The 27,047-nt window shown below is 43.6% G+C and overlaps 2 protein-coding genes across 2 annotated transcripts; both read right to left on the bottom strand.

Annotated features, from left to right (window-relative positions):
* Positions 1 to 5,362: 5,362 nt before the first annotated feature.
* Positions 5,363 to 7,275, bottom strand: LOC123054537 (probable purine permease 11). The gene is made up of 2 exons (XM_044478322.1): positions 6,841 to 7,275; positions 5,363 to 6,742 (listed from the first exon to the last, which is right to left on the bottom strand). Exons 1-2 carry the CDS (start codon positions 6,875 to 6,877, stop codon positions 5,628 to 5,630), a joined length of 1,152 nt encoding a protein of 383 aa, XP_044334257.1. The 5' UTR covers positions 6,878 to 7,275; the 3' UTR covers positions 5,363 to 5,627.
* A 2,177-nt stretch (positions 7,276 to 9,452) lies between these two features.
* Positions 9,453 to 11,248, bottom strand: LOC123049994 (probable purine permease 11). Its single transcript, XM_044472842.1, has 2 exons — positions 11,001 to 11,248; positions 9,453 to 10,714 (listed from the first exon to the last, which is right to left on the bottom strand). Exons 1-2 carry the CDS (start codon positions 11,071 to 11,073, stop codon positions 9,663 to 9,665), a joined length of 1,125 nt encoding a protein of 374 aa, XP_044328777.1. The 5' UTR covers positions 11,074 to 11,248; the 3' UTR covers positions 9,453 to 9,662.
* Positions 11,249 to 27,047: the final 15,799 nt, after the last annotated feature.

The raw sequence follows: 27,047 nt of genomic DNA on the forward strand, positions 1-27,047 counted from the left end.
GAATGTGCAAGAGAAAAGGTTGGATCACAAGAAATCAATTGTTTAAGCAAGAGAAAAGGTTGGATCACGGAGAGCCCCAAGAAAAGGAGCACGAAGACAAGTATTTCACCATGAATCTCTTTAGGCATTTAACGATTGCAACGAGGCAGCGCCAAATCCACGAGGTCTCCGGCGAGATTTACGGCGCTGCCAGACAACCTGCAGACTCCCGCCGGCAACGAGTGGTATAGGTACGGCGAGGCGCCTCGGGACTATGTACAGGACAGGGGATGCTCGCTCGCAATGGGAGAGCCACCGACGAAGGAAGGGGACTCTACACGGAGTCTATAGCAAGTACAGTAAGATGACATAAGCTTAAAATATTATATTTTTGCTTAGTTAGAGGGGAAAGAAGAGGAGGGAAAAGAGAAGCGAGCTCTTGGTTAGTAGCCGGCTACAACACGAAACCCAAGACACTTTGTGAAGTTGTAAGATGGGTCAACTTTTAATAAAGTAGTACATATCTAAAATTTACTATTGTACATGCCGGCTATGTGGTTAGCTCTAAATGCCATGGCAATTCCTTATAGCCAACCGTTGGCTGTATTATTAACCATGCTCTTAGGACGAGGGGAAAAGACAATACATTTACAGTTTTGCTGATCTCAGTCTGACTTAGACTTCGTTATGTCTTAGTTGATGCTATATGCCTTCGATCTTGTATGAAGATTCGTATAAAATTTCTCTTTTCAGTTTTCTTTTTCTTCTTACACACTAAATCACTTGACTGAGACTTGGTTAAGTCTGAGTCGACTAAGACCTAGACACACCTATACATTTATTCAAAAAGTGTCTCACATTATGGGACAGAGGGAGTACTATAGATGAAAGAAGAGAAAAATATGTTTTTGGTCTCTTAAATTTGAAAAAGTAGACATGTGAGGAGAACGACATTGTGGAGCACCCCTGGAGGCCTTTTTTCAAATTCAAAATTCATACTTTTTTGTTTCAAAAAAAGGGAAAAATTTGTACAAGTACACAAGGATGTGATCTCCATGTGTGTAAAATTTCATAACGGAGTAACTTAAAAATGCGACCTGTTTAAAAAGAACAATTTTTTGGATTTTTGGAAATAAATAGTATGATTCGACTCAGACATTTCCGTCTTCTACCGCTGCGCTTTCGAGGGCCACCATGACACGATGTACGCGCACTCGCTCCGTCAGTTCTACCGCGACTGCCACATCGTCGGCACTGTTGACTTCGTCTTCAGTGACGCTGCCGTTGTCTTCGAGAACTGTCACCTCCTGGCCCGCGCCCCGCTCCCGGGCCAGAAGAACTTCGTCACGGGCCAGGGACTCGTCAATGGCTCCAGGAAGAGTGGCTCCGTCTTCCAGTTCTGCAACATCTTCGCGCACGACGACCTCCTACGCGCGCAGGCCAACCAGGCCGGCAATCTTGGTCCAACAAATATTGGACCTTAGTGCGAATTAAATAAATATCAATATTTATAGTAAAATTAATACTTATTAATTTATAAGTAAATTTTTTCAAACTCACAATGATTGCTAATTTTAAGATAAATTTATACATTTTTGTAATTAAAATACAATCTCTTAATAAACACACCTTAAAACATGTTTAAATCTATTAAACTTAAATATGATAATAAGAAATGACAAAATTCCATGTCTCCTTTGATTTATTTGCGAATCTTGTTTTAGTGTAGCATATATGTATGTGTTTGGGAGCAACTAGTTAGCGAGCGCTCCTTCGGGAGCCTCGCAACGATCAGCGCCACTTGGCGCGCTCTCAGCCATTCGCCACGTGTCGCGCTCTGGACGCTCCCATCGGATTTTGTTTTTTTATTATTTTCCCGCACGCGTTTTCGGCTTTTTATACGGTTTCCCCCCTTTTTTTCGACGTTTTGGTTTTCCCCCGTCTTTTTTAGCTTTTCGATCAAAAAAATATTCAAAAAAAAATTTGCTCGAAAAAACGCATTTTCTTTTTTTTCACTTTCGCGAAAGTCACGGTTTTTCTTCCGCAAGAGGCACGGTTGTGCTTTATCAAGAGTCACGGCCGTGCCTTTCGGAAACGAAAAAAAAGAAGCATTTTCTGTTTTTTTTCTTTCGCGAGAGGCACGGTTGTGCTTTCGCGAGAGTCACGGCCATGCCTCTCGGAAAGGGAAAAACAAAACACGTTTTCTGTTTTTTTTCCTTTCGTGAGAGTCACGGTTTTGCTTCCGCGAGAGGCACGGTTGTGCTTACGCGAAAGTCACGGCCGTGCCTCTCGAAAAAGGAAAAAAAACGCGTTTTCTGTTTTTTTTTCTTTCGCGAGAGTCACGGTTTTGCTTTCGCGAGAGGCACGGTTGTGCTTTCGCTAGAGTCACGGCCGTGCCTCTCGGAAACGGAAAAAAACGCGTTCTCTGTTTTTTTTTCCTTCCACGAGAGTCACGGTTTTGCTTCCACGAGAGGCACAGTTGTGATTTCGCGAGAGGCACGGGCGTGCCTCTTTCGGAAAGGGGAAAAACCGTGCTCCCGGTTCGGTTTTTTCGCCCGTTTTTTTCGTCCGTTTTTTTCGTGAAAAAAAAGTTCGTCAAACCTATCAACATGGGATCTACTTTTGAACATCTTGACGCGAGGAATCCAATGGTGAAAACGGTTCGAGATTTGGACGCACGGTTTAAGAGATAAAACGTTTTGAATAAACGGATCTACGAAAAAAGGGAAAACTCCCTGGTTGCGACAAGTGGCGCGCTGCATGGGCGCCACTTGTCGCGACCTGGGAAAGTGGAGTGTTCTTTGCAACGAGTACTCCTTAATTAGTGATTTCGATGTGTTTGTCGTTCTTAATAAGTGTGTGGTATACAAATATATCTTGATAATGGACTTTACAATTAGATATTTGCAAATAGAAAAATCTGGAGTACACTAATGTTTATGAGGAGTTTGCTTCCTAATAATTGGCATATGTTGCTTTATTCATTTTTTGGGTCAAATATGTGGAATACGATATGGCAAAGGCGAGGAATATGAAGATGGTTTTATGTCTTTTTGAACAACTATCAGGGTTGAAAATCAATTTCAATAAGAGTGAATTATTCTGCTTTGGGCGCGCCAAAGAAGAACAAGATAATTATAGACAGTTGTTTGGGTGTGAGTTGGGAGCTCCCCCATTTAGATATCTGGAAATACCAATTCATCACCGAAAGCTAAGCAATAAAGAATGAGAATGCATTAAGGATCGATTTAAGAAAAAATGAAGTTGTTGGAAGGGCAATCCTGTGTCTTACAGGGGACAGCTTATTCTCATTAACTCCATGCTGACGACTATATTGATGTTCCTTTTGTCTTCCTTTGAAGTACCTGTTAGGGTACAAAAAAGATTAGACTTTTATCGATCATGTTTTTTCTGGCAAAGCGACAGAATAAATCTAAATACAGGTTGGCTAAATGAGACATAATCTATAAACTGAAGGACCAAGGGGGCCTAGGGATTGAAAACCTTGAAGTAAAGAATAGATGCCTACTTAGCAAATGGTTGTACGGACTATCGGTGGAGAACGAGGGAGTGTGGATACAATTATTGCGTAATAAGTACTTACATTCCAAAACACTCGCAAGTGACGGCCTATCCGAATGATTCATTGTTCTGGAAGGGATTTATGTGTACTAAGTTAGCCTATTTCAATAGGACCAAATTCATTGTTGGGAAGGGTAGTACCACTAGGTTTTGGGAGGACACATGGCTAGGGGACAAGCCGCTCGCCATTCAGTATCCTACCCTCTACAATATTGTACAATGGAAAGAGGCTTTCACAAGTACTCCCTCCGTCCAGAAATACTTGTCGGAGGAAGGGATGTATCTAGATGTATTTTACTTCTAGATACATTCATTTTTATTCATTTTTGCGACAAGTAATTCCGAACGGAGGGAGTACAGTTTTAGGATCAGTTCCCTTAAACATTCAGTTCAGAAGATCACTTGTGGGTGAACGGTGGGATAGATGACTACATCTCGTGCGTAGGTTGATGGAGATCGGCCTATCAGATAAGCCGGATACACTATGCTGGAGACTGTCGGAATCAAGAGTATTATCAGTAAAGTCAATGTATATTGATTTAAATACTAGACCAATCCCAAATCGCTACACATTTGAAAATTTAAGGTGCCTCTAAAGATAAAGGTTTTTATGAGGTTTGTTCACAAGAAAGTGATCTTGACAATAGACAACCTGGTAAAACATTGTTGGGAGGGTAGCAAACGGTGTTATTTTTATGACTTGATGAATCGATTCAACATCTGTTCATTCAATGCTCATTGGCCAGATTATTGTGGCGCACAGTGCACGTGGCCTTTAATGTTAGTCCACCTAATAACATAACACTTTATTTGGGACTTGGCTTAATGGGGTGGAGCCTAAAATAGCGGCGCACATTTGAGACGGAGTGTGCACATTACTTTGGGCAATATGGACCGAAACGACGTCATTTTTAAAAGACATAGTGTTACCATTTTTTGCAGGTCATCTACAGAGCAACTTACTCGATCCGTACGTGGTCATTACTTAGTCGTGCAGAAGCCAAGAAGCATATGGCTTATGGGTGCAACCGTTGAAAGACATCTACAACTGATTGGATGGTGGTCCAGCAATAAAATATGTATATAAGCATCAAGTTTTATTTATGCCGGTTGTGGCTTTGTGTATCTTTTATTTCTTTTTCAAGACTTTGTACCGCACTTCATTTTTTTTTGCAGCCTTTTTGTTTTGATAATATGGTTGCATATGATGCAGAGTCCGGGGGGCAATTCTCCTTTTAAAAAAATGGTTTTTGTCTCGAGGAGGTGGTGAGACGCCACTAGGTTGGTTACCCTGCATTGAGAACTTCGGGTTATACGACAGTGACTGGCCGAGGTACAAAAAATGCTTACATACTCTACGCATGGACGACTTGATGTGTATAATCATGCGAAAATCTTCCAAAATCCGCCGTGTGTGTAGCATCACTCTCCTGCATTTCTTACCGGCTCATACAACTCATGCCTCCACCCACTTACAAAGCTCCTCACGATTCTTGTCACTTATGGTCCAACTATACGCAAAAGATTGAACAATGGAACAAGAATATTTGTGTTGCAGAGAAAATGCATGTACGCCAAAGAGCTATAGATAACAGAAAGTGATGGCAGGTATAATAAACTGTGGATGAGATATGTTGGGTGGTGGGTTTTTTTTTCCATTGCAACGGACGAGCTTGTTTACTAGTCTATTTAAAAAGTAGAGTATGATAGAGCATACATCACGGAAATGCTAAACCGAGACCGAGCTTCATGGAGCACTTTATTTTCAAAATTTAAAAATCTCATTTTGAAGTTTCAAAAATTCTAAAAAAAATCACACGTGTTGATACGGATGTACAGTACAAAACTATGGCATACATACATAAATCCCCCCTAATCTCCCACACACGCCCCTGAATTTCGATGTGAAGCCTGCGATCATAACCAACAAAAAGATGCCACGGCACCTCGTGAGTTAAAACGGTAGCAAAGCTCATCATAGAGTTGGCACCTATAGGAAGTCCTATCCACAGCTAGTTTTACAGTCTGGTGAGCAGAGTGTCAACTCGAATTCCGGCGAATTCTGTTCACTCTGTAGCGAGTTTTACAGTCCGGTGTTCGGCTGATCTCTCAGCCAGTATCTTCTTCACCTTGGCATCATCAAGGTAGTGCTGGTAGATGTAGGACAAGAAGCCCCATACGGCAACGAGCATGGCCAGCACCTTCACTCCGTCCATCCGGTCGCCGAGGAAGATGACGGCGATGATGGGCGACAGCGGCAACCCCACGGTGCTGATCACGTTGGTGAAGAGCGACGACACCGACGCGACGAGCCCCATCAGGCCCATGGTGGTCAGCTGCCACGATATGGCCGTCCACGCCAGCGTCATCCCGTAGGCCACCCTGCCCTTCTTGTACCCGTCCATCTCGCCGTGCAGGGTGCTCCACTCGCCGGAGATGAACAGCCCGGCCACCGACACGATGGCCGCGGCGGTGTTGCTCCAGAACTGCATCTCCATCACGTCATAGAAGGTGTCGCTCCTGAGCACCTTGTCGAAGGTCAGCTGCATCAGGGACAGGATCAGGGAGAAGAGCGCCGACGCCGACAGCGTCAGCGCGAACCCCAGCGGGAACTTCCCCGGCGGGACGCTGCTGTTGGTCCCGTCCGAGCCGTGGCTCACGCCGACGAGCGCCGCGGAGAAGGTGAGCAGCACGACGGAGTTGAGGATGAGCGCGGTGAACTTCTGCTTGTTGAGGAAGTAGGAGAAGACGGCGTTGAAGGAGAGCTGCGTCGCGCAGACGAGCGAGTAGGTCGACAGCGGCAGGTAGAGCAGCGCGTAGGAGTACATCAGGTTGTCGCCGGCGAGGAGGACCCCCAGGCCGGCGTAGATGGCCGAGATCTTGAGGAGCGGCGGCCGCGTCACCGCGGTCGCGGTGGCCTTTGGGCGGCGCCCGAAGTAGAGGAGCAGCGGGATGGCGAGCGGCGTGCCGCAGGACTGAACCACCGTGGCCATCCACAAGCTGCCGCCGCCCTGGTCGTAGTAGATCCTGCCGAGGAGGTTCGCCACGCTCTGCCCGGCAAGCACGAGCACGATGTTGACGAGCACCACCGCCCACCATTGTACGCGCTCCGACACCGACGGTGGCGCCGGGGACGTGCCATTGCCAGCTACGGCTCGAGCTTCATCTTCGCCTCGTGTACCTGCATCGCCGGCCGATTAGTCCGGCAAATGGATCCAGCGGCCTACAACCACAAGAAAGTTCCAGTATCAAGAATTCAAGATGGAGGGCGAGAGGGACCTGCAATCTGAAGATGAATTTCACCCGCATCGCCCATATCCGCACAGAGTCCTCTGTATCCTGCAAACCCGAAGTGCCGAAAAGGATGTGCAAGAGGATAGCAACCGGGGCAGGGGAATAATCTGATCCTCTTGCACACGGATGCGTGTCGTCTTCCTCCTCCTCTCGTTGAAATCGGAGACCACCGTCGATCGAGTAATAAGGCGGACAACAATGGCGCTAGCTAGGGTCTTAATCTGCGGTCAACATGAGCTTGACTTAGCTCAGCACCGCACCGTTGCGCAACGCCTCTGCCGTGAGTCAATTTTCCCGGCCCCTTGGAGGAAAAATAATCCAGACGGCGCCAGCGTCGAGCACTGGAGCCGTTGATCGTCTGGTGAATCCACACGAGAATCAAAAAATATCTCCAGCTTAACGATCTCGTCTCATCCTAACGTATATTTAGGGATCTGACAGTTCATCGCAATTTTAAATCAAAGTATGCGAGATTTTTCTCTCCCCAGGTGATCGTGTCCACTCGTCCATCTGACCCCCCCCCCCCCCCCCCTCTCAAACCCACACCTACCATGGTGATCCTGCCCACCACTCCTGCGTGCCCTCTCTTTCTCTCTCTCTCTCGTCATCGTCAACCCATGTGATATTCTGTCCCAGCCTTCTCTCTCCTGCAGGCGCGTTCATGTGACCCTCCGAGTAATTTAATTTTTTTACCAAGTTGGAATTTGAAATTTTCAAAATTTTAAAAGTTTGGAATTGCTGAAAGTTCCTGAAGAAGAACAGCACGACGAAGGGGCGCCTCCCCTTTTAGTATCATATATATACACAGGGCGTGTCTAGAACTCAGTCGACTGAGACTTAACGAAGTCTCAGGCGAATGACGTCAGCGTGTTTTTTTTTTTGCTACAAGAGGCACGGCTAGATGCTACAAACGGCGGCAAAAAGTGTTGCGACGACATTACAAGCAACAATAATAAATGCTACAACCGTTCTAACTAAAATGCTACAACCGTCAATGAAGATGTTGCAACCATTGAGATGACGTGCTACAACCGATGAGGGACGACATGTTACAACCATCAAGACGGATGTTACAACCGGTTGAAAAAAATGTCGCAAACGATGGCATAAAATACTGCATGGTCGACTGAGACTTCGTTAAATCTCAGTCGACCGATTTTTAGCAGGATTGATATACATATGCAAGAATATGGGGTTGTCATTAACGCCATAAGGGCAACCAGTGAAGACCCCTCTAAGGCCTTGTACAATGCTAGGTGCTTAGGGAGGTGCATCAGATTTTTCTCAAGCACCGGTGCTTATTTCTACAGGAGAGACGCCTTATTAAGCGCCTGCCTTGTAAAAAAAAGCCTGGTTTATTTCTCCAAGCACCTCTTCCTAGCACCTTGCATTGTACACGGCCTAAGACATAGGAGCTATCTATCAAGCAGGTGTGTCTATGTAATAAGGAATAGAATTTAGATTTTTTGTCTATCTCTAAAATAGGGAGACGTGATTTCTCAGTAAGTCTGCTTAACTATCTTTCTGGCGGGATAGACTTTGCTTGGATTTCATGACCGCCTAGAGGTCGTTCTGGGGGCATTTTACTTGGCGTAAATACATGGACTATAGATGTTTTGGCTAGTTCGGATGGTGAGTTTCATGTTAAACTTCATATTCGCAAAGCCGACAACTTCACATAGAACCTCGTCGTCGTGTATGGGGCAGCCGAGGATGAGTTCAAGACCGATTTTCTTCAGAACTGGTTAATCTTGCGAAGGATAATCCCTACCCCATTCTTATAAGCGGGAATTTCAATTTGCTACGATTTCCAAATGAGAAAAGCCACGATAGGTTTGATAATTATTGACCTTTCCTTTTCAACGTTGTCATCGACAGTCTAGATCTGCGAGAGATTTCCATGATCGGAAAACAGTTCACTTGGGAGAACAGTCTTTCGAAGCCAACATACAAGAAACTAGATCGCATGCCATGTGCTCAGGTCAGCCGCTGGGCTAGCTGATGCCTGAGTATCCAGACACCCAGGAGTCAGACACCATCGACGTTGATGCTCCTGACAAGGATGGTGAGCATGTTCATGTGCTTGATATCAAGAGGAATCAGGGAGGCTTGATGGAGGACGTTGGTGTGATAGTTTGTAAAGGTTTAGTAGTTGTGGGTAACCTCGCCAAGTGTGGTACAAGGTGAGCACAACTCTATGCTGGTATGCAACCAAACAACATGCACTCGTATGAGCACAGACAATGCGAGCAACCAAATACAATGCGTAGAGGCATTGCTACGATGCAGGGAGAGGATATGCAGGCAACCAATCAACGTCCAGATGATGATTTTTTGCCTGCATATGCTTAACAAGGCCCCAGTGCAACAAGTATGCAAAGTGCCTAAAAACGATGCTAGCAACCAAACGCATCCCTAGTGGACAAGACAGAAGGAAGAGGAAAAGAGCGGTCACCGTTCGGCGGATCGATGTGTCCGCCCGAACGAAAAGTTCTGACGTGTCACCCAATATGCATCAAGATTCGTGCGCCCAGAATCTAGTGGTATCCAACACGTTCGGCCTGAATATCTGAATTCCTAACACGTGACACTTATCATTTGGAAATAAAAGCAACCTATTTTTATTCAGTAGCATACATAGTACTAGATATATATACTCTATAAAGGAAAAAGGAAAAATCCTGCAACATATAGCATTAGCAAAGCTCCTAAATATAGCTAGTTTCCTCGCAGCTAAGAGATGATCAGGAGAGCAAAAAAAAGTTAATTCCTATCGATGGCACGAAGGAGAGGAGCATATATACTAGCTAGCCACCAGCTGCGGCCTTCCTAGCTTTCTTGTCATCGATGAAGTGTTGCATGAGATAGGAAACGAAGCCCCAGGCGGCGATGAGCATGGCAATGATCTTGATCCCGTCCATGGTGTCGTGGAAGATGAGGACGGCGAAGAGGGGCACGATGGGCAGCGAGACGGTGCTTATGACGTTGGAGAAGAGCGAGGAGACCTCGAAGACGAGCCCCACCACCCCGACGGAGGTGATCTGCCAGGACACGGCCGTCCACACCAGCGTCATGAAGTAGGAGAACTGGCCGGAGCGGAAGGTGTCCATCTCCTCCGTCATCATCCTCCACTCGCCGCTGGCGAAGAGGCCGACCATGGAGGCGACGGTGGCGACGAGCGCCGTGTATATCTGCATGTTGAGCACGGCCGTGTAGGTGTGCTTCTTGATCACGTTCTCGAAGGTGAGCTGCATGAGGGAGAGGATGAGCGAGTAGGTGCCCGACGCCCCCAGCGTCAGCAGGAAGCCCATGAGGTACTTGCCCCGAGGCATGCCGCTCATGTCCTCCGTCTCGTCGTGGTTCACCCCGAGGAGCGCGTCGGACAGCGTCAGCAGGATCACGGCGTTGAAGATGAGGCCGGTGAGCTTCTGCGAGTTGAGCACGTAGGAGAAGACGACGTTGAAGGCCAGCTGGCTGGCGCAGATGAGCGAGTAGGTGGACACCGGGAGGTACTTGAGGCCGCTGGCGTACATCATGTCGTCGGCGGCTATGACGAGCCCCAGGACGACGTAGATCACGGCGACCTTGGCGACCGGGGCGTCCCCGCTGGCGCCGCCGCCGCCGGACGACTTGGGGAAACACAAGAGGGCGAGGAACAGTATGGGGAAGCCGGCAGTCTGCACGAACGTTGATATCCACTTGCTGCTGCCGCCCTGGTGGTAGTAGTACCTCCCCAGCAGCGTCGCGGACGTCTGGCCGGCGACGACGAAGAAGACGTCCACCGACACCATCATCCACCACCGCCAGTTCTTGGCGCCGGAGTTCTTGGATGGTGCCCCCGGCTCGGCTTTGGGTGGCCCTGTGGTTTAGAGCGAGAACTGTAAAATTCAGTGACGTCAATGACAGAAATGTGTTCTGTAGAAGAATCACTAGGAGTTTGATTTTGATATACAAGTAAAATTATTTTCTTTCCCTCATGTTCACATTTCGCTCTTCGAAGAATAACACTGTAAATCAATTTAACCCCGCGTTGGCGCCATGGATGCCCGAAGCAACGAACGGCAGGACGGATTGAACAAATGAAACCCGTCCAGGAGTGAAAATTCGACAACCGGAGATGGAGTGGTCAGCACTCGCAAACTGACCTGCGGGGATCTGTATCTGGACCTCGGCACTGCTCGTGCTGCCCGCATTGTTGCCGGCGCTGGCGTCGGCCATCTCATCCGATCGAGATCCAAGTCAGGAGAAGGGGGAGGAGGAGGAGAGGGGAGGCGATTGCAGATCGAGAGGACGAGGAGGTTTAGCGGTGGAGAGGAACAAGAGGGCATGCGGAGGTGCGAGATGGAGTGGAGATGGGTGGGAAGAACAAGAGCCCGAGTCCGCCCGTTAATTTCTCTGCCGCTTTCCTCGTCTCGCTGTTGCCCGCTCACTCTAGAGCATGCAGAGATCGATGCACACGCAGAGTTTTACGGGTCAATGCAGGAGCTGTCCGTCTCCATGCATGTGGTGCAGCAGAGGGCACCAGGTATGTGTACTTCGGTCGCCACGTTTGACAGGCCACCGCCAGGGAAAACCGGGCCAGCCGTTGTGGACAGTGACTTGCGTACCACACGATCGTTACTCTGTGCTGCCCATCCATCACTGCAACATGCTCCATGTTGCAAACTTCGTTGCAACACGTCCTTTGTTGCAGAAGCACCTCCAACGAGTCGTCGGCATGACCCCCGTTGCATGCATCTTTTGCGAGTCCCCCCTTGGAGCACGACCCATATTGCAAGAACCTCTGGCATGTCCCCCTTGCTGCACGACCCATTGCAAAGCACTTCCACTCAAACCCCCATTACATCATCCATGCTGCCATCTCCGCCATCCTCCACATAATCACTGATGTTGCAATCGATGCCCACAACATCGTCGGCATGTACCATCGTCGTCACTCCCACAGCACCAGCAATTGTGGCGTGGCAAATGTTGTGATGAGGCAGATCCCAACACCATTTTTCGGTATTGTGCTACCGCCGTTGCGGCACCGCCATCGTTTGCGGCGGGCTAGTCTGCAACATCCGCGCATGTTGTGTTGGCCGACCTGCATCACTGGTCGTGTTCCCCATGGCAAGTGGTGTTGTGATCTCTGTCGACAGATGATGGAAGAGGAGCGTGAGAAGAGGATGAGTCTCCCTTGCAACCCATCGACAGTAGAGAGAGAAAGAGAGACGCCATGGCTAGATTGTGGCTTTGTGGGGAAGAAGGATGAGTAGTCGCTCCTAGGAGAGAGAGGAACGAGTGGATAAGTGGTTCAACGATGTGATGCATGGGGTTGGGTATGTGTGGACTAGCGCTAGAGAACCCAGGCGACAGATCGCTTGGTGTAATCGGTCGGTTGATTATGATCATTTCCCTTTCCATTAGGCCATGCTCGGTTAAACCTCCTACCAAAGAGATTGGAGTGGATTTTTACTCTGAGGGTATTTCATCTCCCTCAATCCCTTTCATTCCTTGTCAAATCAAGTTGGCCAAACAAGCCCTCAAGGGAAACCCAAACATGGACATCAACTCGTTACTTGTGGCTCAACCCTCCCACCGGCTATGTGCGCCGGCTGAGCCCACCTACAAGTATGGGTGGTGTGGGTGTAGAGTCATGTGTATCATGTGTCATCGTTGGTGTGATCTGGGTCACGAAAGGCAGGAAAATAACCGTGGTCATTGCCTCAGCAAAGTGGGTGGGGTTGTTGTTTGCCGCTCTTAGTTGGCTTTGTGGTTATTCGGAAGGGTTGCAAAGCTGCTTGGTTGCCAAAGGGAGCGCTTCGTTGCACCATAGGCCTTCTGTTTGTTGGCGCCACCTCTCTTGTCTTGCTCGCTCCGGGGTGGAATTTGTTCCTCTATTGAGTGCGAGCCAGGCTCCATAGCCTTTCTATGTGAAGTTTCACGGGTAGAAGTGCAAAGAAGAAGAAGAAGAAGATGTAACCCTACTATCAAAAACACCGCGACAAAACCGTGTGTCTACTTTTAGTCAACGATGATAATGTCTACCTTTTTAAACATTGTGCATCCACATCGAGTGAGACTAGTAGTGTCGCCAATATGATTTTACAGTATTAAAAAACTTATACACTCGTGTGTGTGGTGGTAAAAGAGCAAAGTTAATGGTTTCACTTTTGGTGAGCCACCTTGGAGGTCCGCAAAGCTGCATATCAGCGATGGAGCCTCGTCGAGCTTGGGTGAGGAGGTGATCCATCGTTTTTTTTCTTTGGTGGCTGCTGTGGTGGTGCCAAAGGCAGGTGATGGGCGCTGGTGTCAAGTTCAGAGGATCCGTCAGTCTTGATTGTATTTTTCCTTCTTGGCTGATGTTCCTTTGTGCAAAGACTAGCGTTATGCTGTCTTTTCAGTTTTGTCAGGTCGGTGTGTACGTGACTTGTACTATGATCCTTATATGATATAAATGAGACCCATATTATCATGCAAAAAAGCTACAAATCCTGGCATTTTTATGGTATAATTATGCAGGCCGAAGCCCATGGGAGTGCGGCTTTATGCCCACATAGGGCCCTCAGATTGTTCAGATAGTGTATATAGCCCCGTTTGTGAGGGCGCCCCTATGTGTCACCTGACGCGATGTGGAAACAACCCTCGCCCGCTCAACAACGTCTTCATGGGCCAGCTGGGCCGCAGGAAGTTTATAACAGACTCACTGTACGACATCATCAACAAACATGCACGAGTCACAGTGGCTCGAGTTGTCAGCCTTGGTCAATGCGGCGCGGGGTCAATACATTGTTTTTGCTTCCATTTTATATTTTGTTTATACTTCCAAAATATCCTCTCTCTCTCTCTCTCTCTCTCTCTCTCTCTCTCTATATATATATATATATATATATATATATACACAACATTTTAAAAATGTTAATCAAGCATTTGAAAATGTTAATTGTGTATAGAAAGAATGGTTCTCCTATATATAAAAAATGTATACAAAAAATATAACATGTGTATGAAAAATGTATATAAAAATGTTAGTCAAGCATTTGAAAAAGTTAAATGTGTATAGAAAAAATGTTTCGCATGTATACGTAAAGTATAAAATTGGTATGAAGTTTTTTGATCAAGCCTTTAAAAATGTTAAATATCCGATATTTGTCTTTTTTTGTATACAAAAAGGATAGAAATGTGTATGAAAAAATGTTGATCATATATTTAAAAATATATTAAACGTGTATAACAAAACGTTTGATAATGTATTCAAGAAATGTTAAACGTGTATAAAAAATTATTGATCATGTGTGCAACATTTTTAAATGGCAATACAACATTTTTCACACACCCTGTAGCTTTTTGTATACATCTAGGACATTTATTTTATACATATTTAACATTTTTAACAGAATTAACTTTATATATATATATATATATATATATATATATATATATATATATATATATATATATATATATATATATATATATATATATATATATATATATATATGATGTCTACTTTTGCTTAGCGTGTGTCCTACATTTTTTGTATACATGATCAACTTTTTATATACACGTTTATCATTTTAAAATACATGATCATCATTTTCTCATATAAACAAAATAAAAACAAAGAAAACCCAAAAAAAGAAACAAAGAAATAAAAAATAAAGGAAAAACCACTGCAGAAAGAATAGAAAACAGTAAAAATGGAGCATGAAAGAAAGAAAATGAAGAAAACAGATAAAAACAAGAAAGATACAAGAAGAAAATCGAAGAAAAAGAAAGAAAATAAAAAAAATCAATGAAAACTAGAAAAGAAACAAGAACAAAGAAAAAACCCACTGAAAACCAATAAAGAAACAAAGAAAACCCGTGAAATAGAAAGAAACATAAACCCAATGAAAAACTGAGAAGAAACAAAGAAAATAGAAACGAAAAAAATATTTTTAAAAGGAAACCAGACCAACCAGTACAGCGATCGACACCTCGAGCGAGCGAACGCAATAGCGAGAAGAACAAATGGGCCGGCCCAGATAGAATGCAGAGGCGAAATCCTTGAGGGGAGTGTAACTTCGGTCTCGTTGAAGAATGAGAAATAGTGTTTACGCGTTCATCAGTAGTCATCAAAAGTTAAAGAAAATGTCAGTTGGGAGCAACTAACCAAGGATACCCCTTGCGGGAGCCCCGCAAGGATCAGTTTTTGTCAGCTAAGAACGCGTGAAGTGGCATCCTCTCAGCCGTCTTTATGTGTCGTCTACTGGGCGCTCTCTCGTGATTTTATTTTTTATTTTCTGTACCTGTTGTAGGGTTTTAGATGGTTTTTTTGGGTTTATTTTGGCTTTTCGGTTTTTGCCCACTTTTCCGTATGTTTCTTAGAAAAGAAAATTTGCGTGAAAAAATGCGTTTTTTTTGCTTCCGCGAGAGGTACAGACTTGCTAGTCGGGGAGCAACAGATTTGATTCCGTGGGAGGAACATATTTAATTTTCATGGAGGCGTATGTTTGATTTCGCGTTTGGAAAGAAAAAAGACGCTTTCTTTTGCTTTCGCGAGAGACACATGTTTTTTTCTTATGAAGGCACCGTTTTACTTCCACGAGAGGCATTATGCTCTCGAAAATGAAAAAAAAAAAACAAGTTATTTTTTTTGTTTCCATGAGAGGCACAGTTTTGCTTCTCGTGGAAGCACAAATTTGCTACCGCGAGAGGCACATATGTGCCTCTTGAAAAGGGGAAAATGTGGGGAAAAACGTGCTTCCCGCTACTTTTTTATCTTTCGGATTTTTTTGGATTTTCTCGAGAAAAAAATTCATTGAAACCTATTAATATTGGATCTAGTTTCGAAAATCTCAACGCGAGAAATCCAACAGTGAAAACAGTTCGGGATTTGAACGCGTGGTTTAAGAGATAGAACATTTTGAATGTACGAACTACAAAAAGAAAAGAAAAAAACTCTCATGTTGTGACAAGTGGTGTACATGCAGTGCGCTACTTGTCACAACCTGGGAAGGTGCGAGTAATCTTTGCAAGAGGTACCCTTAGTTAGTGATTTCCCCATAGGTGGGCATCTCGCCTCTGCAGATGGGTCTCTTCAGTCCTGACTACTAGCCCCCGAACAACAAATTGGTGAAGCAACCGGTCGATCGGTCGAGGAAGTGCATATCTACCCATGTATGGCGGTAAGAAGCGCTGAAAATGCGCACCCGCACCCCCTACGCCCTTTTAGGCCACCCCAGGTGGGCGAAGAGCGCCCTTTTTCCTCTTTGTTTTTTTTCATTTTTCTGTTTTTTATTCAATCAAACTCAGGATTTCCAAAACATGTTCGTAAGTTTTAAAAAACAAATCCTAAATTTCAAAAGATGTCCATGAATTTGGAAAAAAAATGTTCATGGATTTCAAGAAAATGTCCGCCGATTCATGAAATGGTCATAAATTTCTAATAAATTAACATAATTTGTATTTGATGAACTTTTTTTAGTTTGATGAACAAATTGTGAATTGGATGAAGCAAAATTTTGAATTTGATGAACATATTTTGAAAATCATGAAAAAACTTAAAAAATTGAGCATTTTTTAAATTGTGAGAAAATTTTATGTATTTTAAGGCGCTCTCCCTCCTGTATGTACTCTTCCATGTGGTGGACTACGTAGTAGACGTCCGAATCAATGTTTTCTGGTTGCTGCAGACAACGGAGGTCGGTTTTATGGCCGAAGCGTACCATTTTAAATTTGGCAAACTCGCGATATCCCTCTTTGATAATTCCTTCCTGACGAGTGCTTCATCCAGGACCTTCTTGATGCCTCTGTAGTTTTCCTTGACTTTGCCCGTCGAATCCAAAATAGGACATATTAAGTGCTAGAATTTTAATGAAACATAAATTAATCAACATTTTCCCAAAACATGGCAACTCTATACATTCCTTGCAAAAATATACATATATAGCCTGAAACAATTGCGAGCAACACAAAAAATATGTGCACCTAAAATTCAACTCCATTAATCACTACAACAATTAAAACTACAAAATTTCAACGGCATTCCATCGTATAGATCACCAACACAACTCACAATATTAGAACTACAACTAATTTACTCTAAAAATATAGCAATTAGAACAAATGTGTCTGATTGTTTTAAGACCTCACTTGCCGACGAAATCGGGCGGATAGGGTGGGAGAAGGACGGCATTGGGGCGGGGGGAGGACGCGGACACAAGGATACCGTCGGCGCTGCTAGAGGCGAGGTCGAGGCGGTTGGATGTGGCGGCGCGAAAAGGAGAGGTTGCCACGAATGGGGGCGGCGTCGGCGAGCAAGGATCTTGACGGGGGCGGCGGTGCCGCGGGAGGAGGAGTACCCTCCGGTCGTTCGCACGAGAAGAGAAGGCCAAGGCGCGAAATGAAATTTTGGAATTCAAGCCACCACCCCCCCCCCCCCCCCCCCAATGGATAAATCAAGTGGGAAAATACCTATGGTGTTTCCGACGTCAGCAACGCCATAGGTATGGTTATCTATGGCGCTACTGATGTTAGTAACGTCATAGATATTTTTTTCCTATTCACTAATTCCCTTTGTTTTCCATATTTTAGAATAACAGTAATGTATATTTATTACATTTATACTAAAATACGATCGGTATCAATGCTGAATAATAAAATATACATAAATTCAACTACAGAGATGTCATTTCTCAATTCTCTCAGCAAAAGTTTCTGACTCAGACAACGTACTTTTGCTCCTTTCGGTGCACTATTTCTCGTTCTGGTCGTCATCTTCTTCCACTGGATAGATGCCAGATCGGTCAAAGTGTTCCTTCTTGGCCAGCTCTTTGTCAAAAAGTTTTCTTGCTTCCTGAACCTCCGCACGACCTTCTTGTCCGTCCAGATGATCTTCATGTTCGGCATCGGACTCGTTCTTCCCTCCTTCCGGCTCATCATCGAGAGGGTATCTCGCTTCCTCATATGTTGCCCTTTCAACGTCAACATCCTCCTCGTCCTCACTATGACTTGTCCATCATGTGTAATGAGGCATGAAATCATGTTTCGGCAAGTGCATCTTCACATGACTAGTAGAAGGGTTGATCAAAATTTTGTTTTTGCACTTCTTGCACAAACATAATATCTTTGTTTTGCCCTTACAATTCTACCTTCCAACGCCACCTTGAAGAACCCGTTTATAGTTCGATCCATATATACATGAATCGTTCAATCGATCCAGTTGCCTACAAGGGTAAAAAAAAGGGCATTAATTGCCTTTGCTAAATATTTGGCATATATGCCGAAATTTGGGCATTACCTAGATCATAGACGAACCGGTCACGTATGTTAGGATTTATAGAGAGATTGATATGAAGAGATGATTTTGAGAGAAGAGTGTGGTACAGGTGAGATAATCTGGTCAGATTGACTATGCAAATATTGATGGCGTGCCACTTTTAGCAACACCAATAGTAATTGTGACAAAAAGTGGACCCCACATTATATAATGGTGATGTGGCAGAACGAGTCATGCCACAAGTAGTCCTAATAGTGGTGTTGTAGGCTGGTTTGCCATGTGATGTGGACATGGCCTATATAGATACGACCAACAATATTGTCCTCATATACAACAATCAGGTGATTTCTATTAATAATTATATGAAATATTATTTTGTTGCTCAGAATAGAAATACGACACAATCTTTTATTAATTATTATATGCAGAATAAGAGAATATTTTTACAAGCCCAGTGTGAAAATGAGGAGCAGCCACAAATGCTTTTTTTTCATGTGCATGGAACACATACATGCATGGCCGTGTGAAGATGAGCAACCAAAGTGTTTTTTTCATGTGCGTGGAACACATGCATGCATGCCATCCAACGCCCTTGCATGCATGCCTCCACACCGAACCATCCATGCATGCATTCATGTGTACAAGGGCCACGACCAAAGGACTTGATGAGGCATTATAATATTTGGACTCTGCAGCCAGGCCAGCAACGTTTCCGCCGGTGCAGGCCCACCCGTGGAGTTGCACCTGAAGCCGTCCGTGTTCGGATGAGACACAGCAAATCGACCGGCGGCACGTGTGCCTCTAATAAATACTCCCTCTGTATCGAAATAGTTGTCGTTTTAGAATCTTAGTATAATTTCCGTCACGCTACCAGTTTTCTTCCATTTCCCATTTTGCCCTCCCACTCGCATCGACCAGGCGACCACTCGCTCTCTCCCCAGTCGCTCCTCCCGAGCCCAGATCGCTCGCCGGCCAGTCGCCGTCCACTCCCTCTCGTCGGTGTCTTCCTCACCGTCGTCTTGCTCCTCTACCACCCCGATTCGTGCCCCTAAGGCCCTAACCCTATTATCCCGCCTGCTAGCTCTTGGTCAAAGGTAACATTTTTAGAGCCGCTGTGCTCTGTCCGTGGGCGGCGTTGCTCAATCCATGGGCGGCGGTGCTCGATCCATGGGCAGCAGTGCTCGATCTGTGCTGGATCAGCGGAAGGAGGACGGCAGTGCTGGATTGGAGCAACGGGAGGAGGGCGGCGGTGCTGAATTGGAGCAACGGGAGGAGGACACCGGTGCTGGACCGGAGCAGCGGGAGGAAGATGGTGGTGCTGGTCCGAAGCAGAGCGTGTCGGAGCTGGAGTTCGAGGCCTTCATTCGGCAGCACGTCACCGCCGCCGAGGCCGAGGCCCAGCGGGGCAGGCGCGGCCATGGACCAGACGACAGCCGGTTCGGCGAGCACGGGTGGGACGACGGCATCTTCTTCCCTGGCGATGGTGCCAGACCTCTGCTTCGGTAACTCGGTGAGCAGCTGCTAGTATTAGCTCAGCCTTTAACTGAATTTCGTGCGTTTAACTGAATTTCATGGGCGGCGATGCGTTTAACTGCAGGAGTAGTTCATGCGCTTCACTGAGTTTCCTCCTGTGCTTAACTGAATTTCCTCCTGTGCTCCAGCAGAACTCCCAGGAGCTGCAAGAGAGCAACGCCGGCCAATTGTGGTGGTCCGAAGGCCTCCGGGCGCCAAACCACCACACAGTCCCGACGCCGACCAGCCATCTCCGGTATGCACAACATACTCCTTCAGCCTATTTTGCTTGAATGTGTGTTTACTGAATGTGTATTTTGCTTGAATGTGTGTTTACACAGAATGTTGTAGGTTAAGTCAACACCTGTTTTGATTGAATGTGTGTTTACTGAATGTTTGTTTTGCTTGAATGCTGGAGTTTGTGAGGACAGTAGGTATACATTAGATATATAAAAAGCTTGATATTCTGAACAAGCTGGAGTACATGTTTCAGTACAGTAGCTACATGTTGGAGTACTTTTGTGTGACAGCAAAACTTGATTGTATCAAAACAGTTAGTTTTGTTAAGTTGGAGAATGTTCAGAATGGTACTCCTACTTTGTCAAATGAAGTATTGAAGAATTTTGCAAATTCAGTAAACAAAATTTCTATTCTTAGAAGTAGCTTGAAGGAGTACAATGCAGCTTTTTTCTCCTCTTTTTCTTCTCATTCTCTTCTCTGCTAACAAGAGCACTGTAAATAATTTTGGATAGGATAAGCCTGACAGCAACTACCTCATATTTAGGGAAACACAAGTGCAATAGTTAAAACTTAGTTCTTGGACTAGGAGTATGGTGTAGGATCTCTTATCTTCTCCTTCCTTTTCTTGGATTTCCAGTAGCAATTCCAGTAGTAGTAAACACAAATTCTACTCCTTAGAAACCACTCACCTTTAAGTTAATTAAGGTGCAGTATGATGAAACTTTTAAGTTAATTAAGGTGAGTGAGATGAACCAAATGAAAATTTGAAGTTAATTAAAACTAAATGAAACTTTTAAGGTAATTAAAACTAAATGAAAATTTTAAGTTAACTAAACTAAAATGGAAATTTTAAGTTAATTAAACTTAAAATGGAAATTCTCCTCTCCTCTCATCCCTTCTCCTCTCCTCCAACATAATTCGAAAATCAATTAAATAAAACTAAAATAAAAAACTTGGAGTAATTCAAACTAAATTCAAGGATGCATCAAGGAGTTACACAAACTCCAACAAGGAGTTTCATCTTCTCTTTATGTTAATTTACACGAGAGAGTTGCCAATGTTGAAAGACAACAAAAATAATTGCTGAGCATGTACAGTTTGCTTTCAAACAATCCAGACAAAAGTTGAATTATGAGCCTGGTTTCAGGATAATAATCCAGTTAGTATCCCAAGAATCTACTCCTTGTTGTTGATCATTAAGAGTACTTGGATTAAAAATGGAGTAGCTAACCTACTGTTGATCTTGCTTTGTCAATTTTCTGCTGATTTTTCAATCTTGCTTTTGTTTTCACAGGTGGACAGATGGACAATGGTCAATCCAAGCAATTCTGATCAAGTGGAGTAACACAATGGGAGGACCCATGTTGCTGCAACACTTCTGATCAATCCAAGCAATTGATCAATCCAAACACATACACCTGTTGGTCCCTGTTGCTGTTCACAAACAGAGCCCTGTTACAGGTAGCAATTCACAATTTGGTTGGTCCCTGTTGCTGTTCTTCCTCCAAACAAACCCATGTTGATGTTCTTCCTCCAAACAGGAGCACCCCTGTCGTTGTTCTTGCTCGATTTGCTTGGTCCGCCCGTTGGGAGGCTGAGGTGCTGGAGTCGCCGGCGCAGGAGTCGCACAGCAGGCGCGACGGGCAGGAGTCGTCGGCGGCTGGAGGCGCTGCTGCTACAGCGGGCGCGACGGGCAGGAGTCGCCGGCAGCTGGAGGCGCCGCTGCTACAGCGGGGGCGACGGGCAGGAGCCGCGGGCGGTTGGAGGTGCGGACGTGACAGGCACGAGGGCCGGCGGCTGTGCTGCTACAACGGGGCCTGGAGGCTGGGCGGCCACGGCGGAGGGGAGGAGCCTGGCAGAGGGAAGACGACGATTAGGGACAATTTCGTTTTCAAGTTAGGGGTACTTTGGTACATTTCCCCCTTTTCACCTGGTCGGAAATTCATTCCAGCAACAACTATTCTGGAACAGAGGGAGTAGTTATCCTAGATTAGATTTTAGACCTGGGTTTTATTGTATTGTCTAGCCATCACTACAATTAGCATCTACGAGACGTGTAGGACTACCGCCTTGTCAGATCCACCATGGAACCCTAACTTTTCATCTAGTTCGTGTACTCAATTTATGATCCGCAATTTCAGTTGCAATTCACCTTTGTTCTTGTTGGTTCTTCAATTGCTTGCAGGAACTCGAACCTCGTTGTTCAGGTTGATCGTGCCTACGGCAAGGTCAATAACCATCGGAGATTGGTTTAGCGATCGTCAGGTACGGTATAGCCGGATCGTCAAGGTCAAAATCCACCAAATCGATAGTTATCCCCTCTCTCATCGAAAGATCGGGCCGCCGTCACATCACCATGTCACTAGTAAGTTGCACATGGTCAGAATGATGGGTCCCACCTACAAGTGACATGCAATAATATGCCAACTCCATCGCTATTTGGGAAATTAGTTGGGGCGTTGATTGAAAATGGTGCGTCACCAATTAAAATTGTGGCTAGCCATTTCTCTACTGGTAAAACCTTCCTCGGAAGGTTATTTAACCTTCCCAAAACTAGAAGAGGGATTGTGCTTGGGCCATCCCAAATTGAGGTAACAAGTGAGAGGGTGCGCGTTTGGTCGACAATGGTCGACCTACGCGATAAGTAGGGACTACGGGGCCGAGAGACCTCCTATAGAACACTTCGAGCACTGGCAGGCCGAACCGGCGCTCACCTGCACTACCCACATGGGCCAACACAACTATGCGAGCAGCTCGCTTGCTCGATCGCTCCAGCCCTTCCTTCACTCGCTCGCTCGCTCCTGCCCTTGGTTCGCAAGGTTAACCAGTCAACTTGTTGGCCGGCTGGCTGTTGACTTTCTAAAAAGGTATCTAGAAAAAATATTAATGTTTAAAAAGTTTGTGAATTTGAAATAATATTAAAAAAACTTCACAAAATTTGGAAAAAGTTGATGATTTTGGAAAAGGTTAGTAAATTTGGTAAAAGTTCATGAATTTGGCAAAAGTGGATAAGCTTTGAAACGGCTCGTGAACTTGAAAATAGTGTCTATATTTGAAAAAGGTATGCAACATTGGAAAAGCTCGAGAATTAAAAAAAAAAGATCGCAAATTTGGAAAAGTTCAAATTTATCACAAATTTGAAACAATTTATAAAATTTTAAAATGGTTCGCAAACTTGAATTTTTTTTGTAAATCTTAAAAAGTATATGAAATTAAAAAAAGTTCAAGAATTGAAAAAAGGTTCCCAAAAATGAAAAAAACTTTCATGATTCTTTCATATAGAAATAAAATGGAAAAAATTAAAAAAGAATAAATAAAAATTCGGCAAAACTAAAAGATAAAACTAGTGAAAATACCACAAAAAACCAGTGGAAACCTTCTAGAAGGTTCCAAAAACCGTAGAGGGTGATAATGGGTCGAGGGGCACCTAGACTAGCGAGCGAGTTGGGTTTGTGCGCATTGTACAGTTTGCACTTTATTTGGCGTCTTGAGCACCAAATAAGATTCAAGATCGGTTGTTCCTCGCCAATCGCTCAAGGCTCCAGCTAGGGATTTAAATGATGCGATAAATGTCGCTGCAAGGCCCATTTAAATAGCTCGATAGTTCATTTTCTAAAGAAAAAAAAACTTTCTTAAACTATTAGACCAATAAGTGGGCTTAAACGGCGCGCCGTTTACATCCCTAGCTCCAGCGGGTGATGGCGTGGGCGACAATGCCACAAGGTGATTGGATTGTCTATTCATTTCTTTCGTAGATCAGATCAAAGACCGGTCTGCAGGACAAGGAATAGAAAAGAAGGCAAACGTTCAAGCCATCGCCAAACGCTCGAGCTCCAAGCTCTAGGACCGACGGCCCCATGTGGCCTTGATCGTGAGTTTCACTTTCCACCATGCTGTTTAGTTTTGGCTAAAACATGTACTCTAATTTTATTATTTTCATTTGTATATAATAGGCATCTAGTGTTGAAAGAACCAACATTAAGTCATGTCTTCCTCTAGAAAATATAATCAGATTACCAACAACGTAAGAAAAACAAAGAATAGAGGTTTCAACTATTCCCGTGACATGAAAGGAGTAGAGCTTTTCTAAACTGAAGCTATTGAAGTCCTATATGGGTACTACAATGACACAACAAAGACTTACTGATTTCGCGACAATAGCACATGGGAGTGGAGTAGAGAAGATTGATTATATGGGTACTATTGAAGATTTCATTTCAAGGAATGTTGAAAGAATGATGTTATTTAAGTGAAGATTATGCAACCAAACATTGAATATGCATGATTTTGATATGTAAGACATTTTGATCCATACATTATTGTAATTGTGTTTACATAGTTCTATTTTAATGTGGTAGGCCCATTTTAAAGTACGGCAGGAGGCCCTTGATTTAGCCGGACCAGCCCTGTAATTATGACTGAAATTGCTAAACCCACGAGTTACATGCTACGTAATTAGCTTCGCGCGTAAATTCCTAACCTAATCTCACTAAACCCTGAATTTCATCGTAGGGCCCACCCCTAGCCAACCAAAGGACTCCACCTCAATCCGTAATTAATCTCCATAGAAAATCATTCCATATGGGGGTAGCATGATTGAGTTGTGACTTGTAATATCCATTCTCACAAGATGGCGCTTGCTACACATGTTACTAGTGTAAAGCCCCTCAAACTATGGAGCAAACTTTGGTCCACATGTCCCTCCTCACTGGATATAGCAAAATGCTACTATTTATATATACAGCCAGGAGATTCCTTCGCAATTACAAACCCTATTATGCGCCTGGTGCATGAAATAGCTGCTTAGTTGCGCAAGCGCTATATAATGGCCCATTACTCTGGTTTTGTAGTCGACATTTTATATAATTCCTCTTCATGTGCCGATTTCTTTGGTTTAAGCAATTTTCTTCCTTTTCCAGCGATATCTTTTTGTTTTCAGCAGTTTATTCCTTCTTTCCTTTCCTTTCATCTTCTAGTTTTTATTTTGGTTTGTGTTCTTTATTTTGTTTTTATTTTCCCCTTTCTTTTTATTAATTTTTTAATTTTTCCGCTTTCTACATCTTTTTTTTACTTCTTTTTCTTTGATCTATCATGTAAACATTTTAAAATACATGGATTTCATTTTTTTACATGTACGTGCATTGAACATTTCTATCACATACGTATGAATACATCAATTTATTTATAAATACATCCACTTTTTCATGCATGAATATAACATTTTGCATATACTAATGTTTTTAACTATCATTTAACATTTCAAAAAACTCATGAACTTTTTCTTCAAAATGCATAATCTTTTTTAATACATGAATATAATTTTGTTTTACATGCTTTAATGCAAGTTTTTATTCTGATACTTTATTTACTTTTATCTCCAATACGATTTGATTTTTTTTCCTTCCACTTTCCTTTATCTCATTTCCCTTTTTTTCTCGATTATTGCATTTTTATTTTAATCCATTTCCTTCTGTTTTATTACGATTTGATTTATCCAAACTTATGTCAACTTTCTAATACATGGAAGATTTTTTGTGTTCATGAACTTGTTATTAGATACTGTCTGAACAATTTTATTTCATATATACAATTTGTTTCTGAAGAAAAACAATGGTTTACATGAATATAATATTTGTATACATTAATATATTTAAAGAAACAAACTGAATTTTTTAAAATCCATTGATTTTTTCTTAAAAATACATAAGCTTTTTCAATCTAGGGATTCAATTTTCTTATACATATATTAATTTCAGCAAGTTTTATTTTTTGTTTTTATCACCTTTTCTATTCCAATTTTATTTTTTCTTCCATTTTCCTTTCTTTTTCCTTCTATTTTTAACAATATCTATTTATTTTTCCTTTTCAACATATTTTTTTAATTTTTCTAGAATTCTGGTGGGTCATCTTGCAGTATATCTGAAACTAGGTTTATTTTAACATGTTATGCCCATAATATGTCTATTTTAGTGGCGGGGCTACGATGGGGCAAAAATTGGTTGTTTTTTTCTAATTCGTGAACATTTTCTTTAAATTGATGATTATTTTTTTAATTTGATGGACTTTTTTCAAATTGGATGAACTTATTTGAAGTTCCATGAACATTTTTTCAAATCGACGAACTTTTTTCAAATTCGATGAAAGTTTTTTTTCAAATTGAATGAATTTTTTCATATTTTATGATTTTTTTTTTCAAATGGATGAATTTTTTTCGAATTTTTTGTTTTTTTGAAAATCCATGAACTCTTCCAAATTTGATGAACTTTTTTTCAAATTCCATGAAAATTTATCCAAAATCGTTGAACTTTTTTCCAAAAACGATGAATTTTTCTCAAATTCCATGAACTTTTTTCAAAATCAATAAAATTATAAATTTTGTGAACTATTTTTCTAAATAAATGATTTTTTTAAAGAATTGATGTACTTTTTTTCGAAATCGGTGAACTTTTTAAAATCGTTGAACCTTTTTCAAATTTAATGAACCGTTTTAAAATTCGGATGAACTTTTTCAACATCCGTGAACCTTTTTGAAATGTTAAGTTTTTTTTCATTTTTTGTGAATTTTTTTGATTTAGTTTTCTCCTTCTTTTCAAAGTCAAGGGTTGACCAGTTAACTGGTCAACCGTGACCATTCAATCAGCGCTCGAGCGAGCGAGCGACCAGGTGGGGCGAGTCAAGCGCTCGGAGCGGGCGAGCACCCCACTCGTGTAACTGGGCCGGCCCAAAACCATGCAGCTGCGGGCGCCAGTTCCTAATCGGGCGCCTACAACGCCGATTAGGAGCTCCCCCTTGGGCCACCCATGGAATAGTTTGTACCGTCAACACTCCTGCTACCTACCTGTATGGAATTGGCGAAGTATGCATGACATAACCGACGTTAGTGCAACACCTCATGTAGTTGTCACCTCTCCTAAAAAAACTTACGGTTCCTCTGCCTCTGGTGTCGCCGTGGGTCCCCCTCTTTTCCGATGGCATAGGAGGCTAGGACCATGGGGCGCGGTGGATCCTGGCCCTTGCCGTTGGGAGGGCTTCATTTTTAAATTTTATTAGGATTTGTATCATACTCAGAAAGGCGAGACGACGACAACTCCCTTACGATGGGATAAGTTTCTCCCTGCCTAACCCCTGTCCTGGCGGTGCGTTTAGCATCGGCGGTGGGCCTATGGAGGTGTGTGTCTGGTCAATCTATCTTGAT

The sequence above is a fragment of the Triticum aestivum genome, chromosome 2D (genome assembly GCF_018294505.1).
Source record: "Triticum aestivum cultivar Chinese Spring chromosome 2D, IWGSC CS RefSeq v2.1, whole genome shotgun sequence".
Classification (NCBI taxonomy): Eukaryota; Viridiplantae; Streptophyta; class Magnoliopsida; order Poales; family Poaceae; genus Triticum; species Triticum aestivum.

What these genes read in the sequence shown, in the direction of transcription:
- LOC123054537 (XM_044478322.1), bottom strand. Translation starts at nt 6,877, where the DNA reads ATGGGCGATGCGGGTGAAATTCATCTTCAGATTGCAG. An exon ending in AATTCATCTTCAGATTGCAG is followed by an intron (nt 6,743 to 6,840) that starts GTCCCTCTCGCC and finishes CCGGCGATGCAG; the next exon opens with GTACACGAGGCGAAGATGAA.
- LOC123049994 (XM_044472842.1), bottom strand. Translation starts at nt 11,073, where the DNA reads ATGGCCGACGCCAGCGCCGGCAACAATGCGGGCAGCACGAGCAGTGCC. An exon ending in CCAGATACAGATCCCCGCAG is followed by an intron (nt 10,715 to 11,000) that starts GTCAGTTTGCGA and finishes TCTAAACCACAG; the next exon opens with GGCCACCCAAAGCCGAGCCG.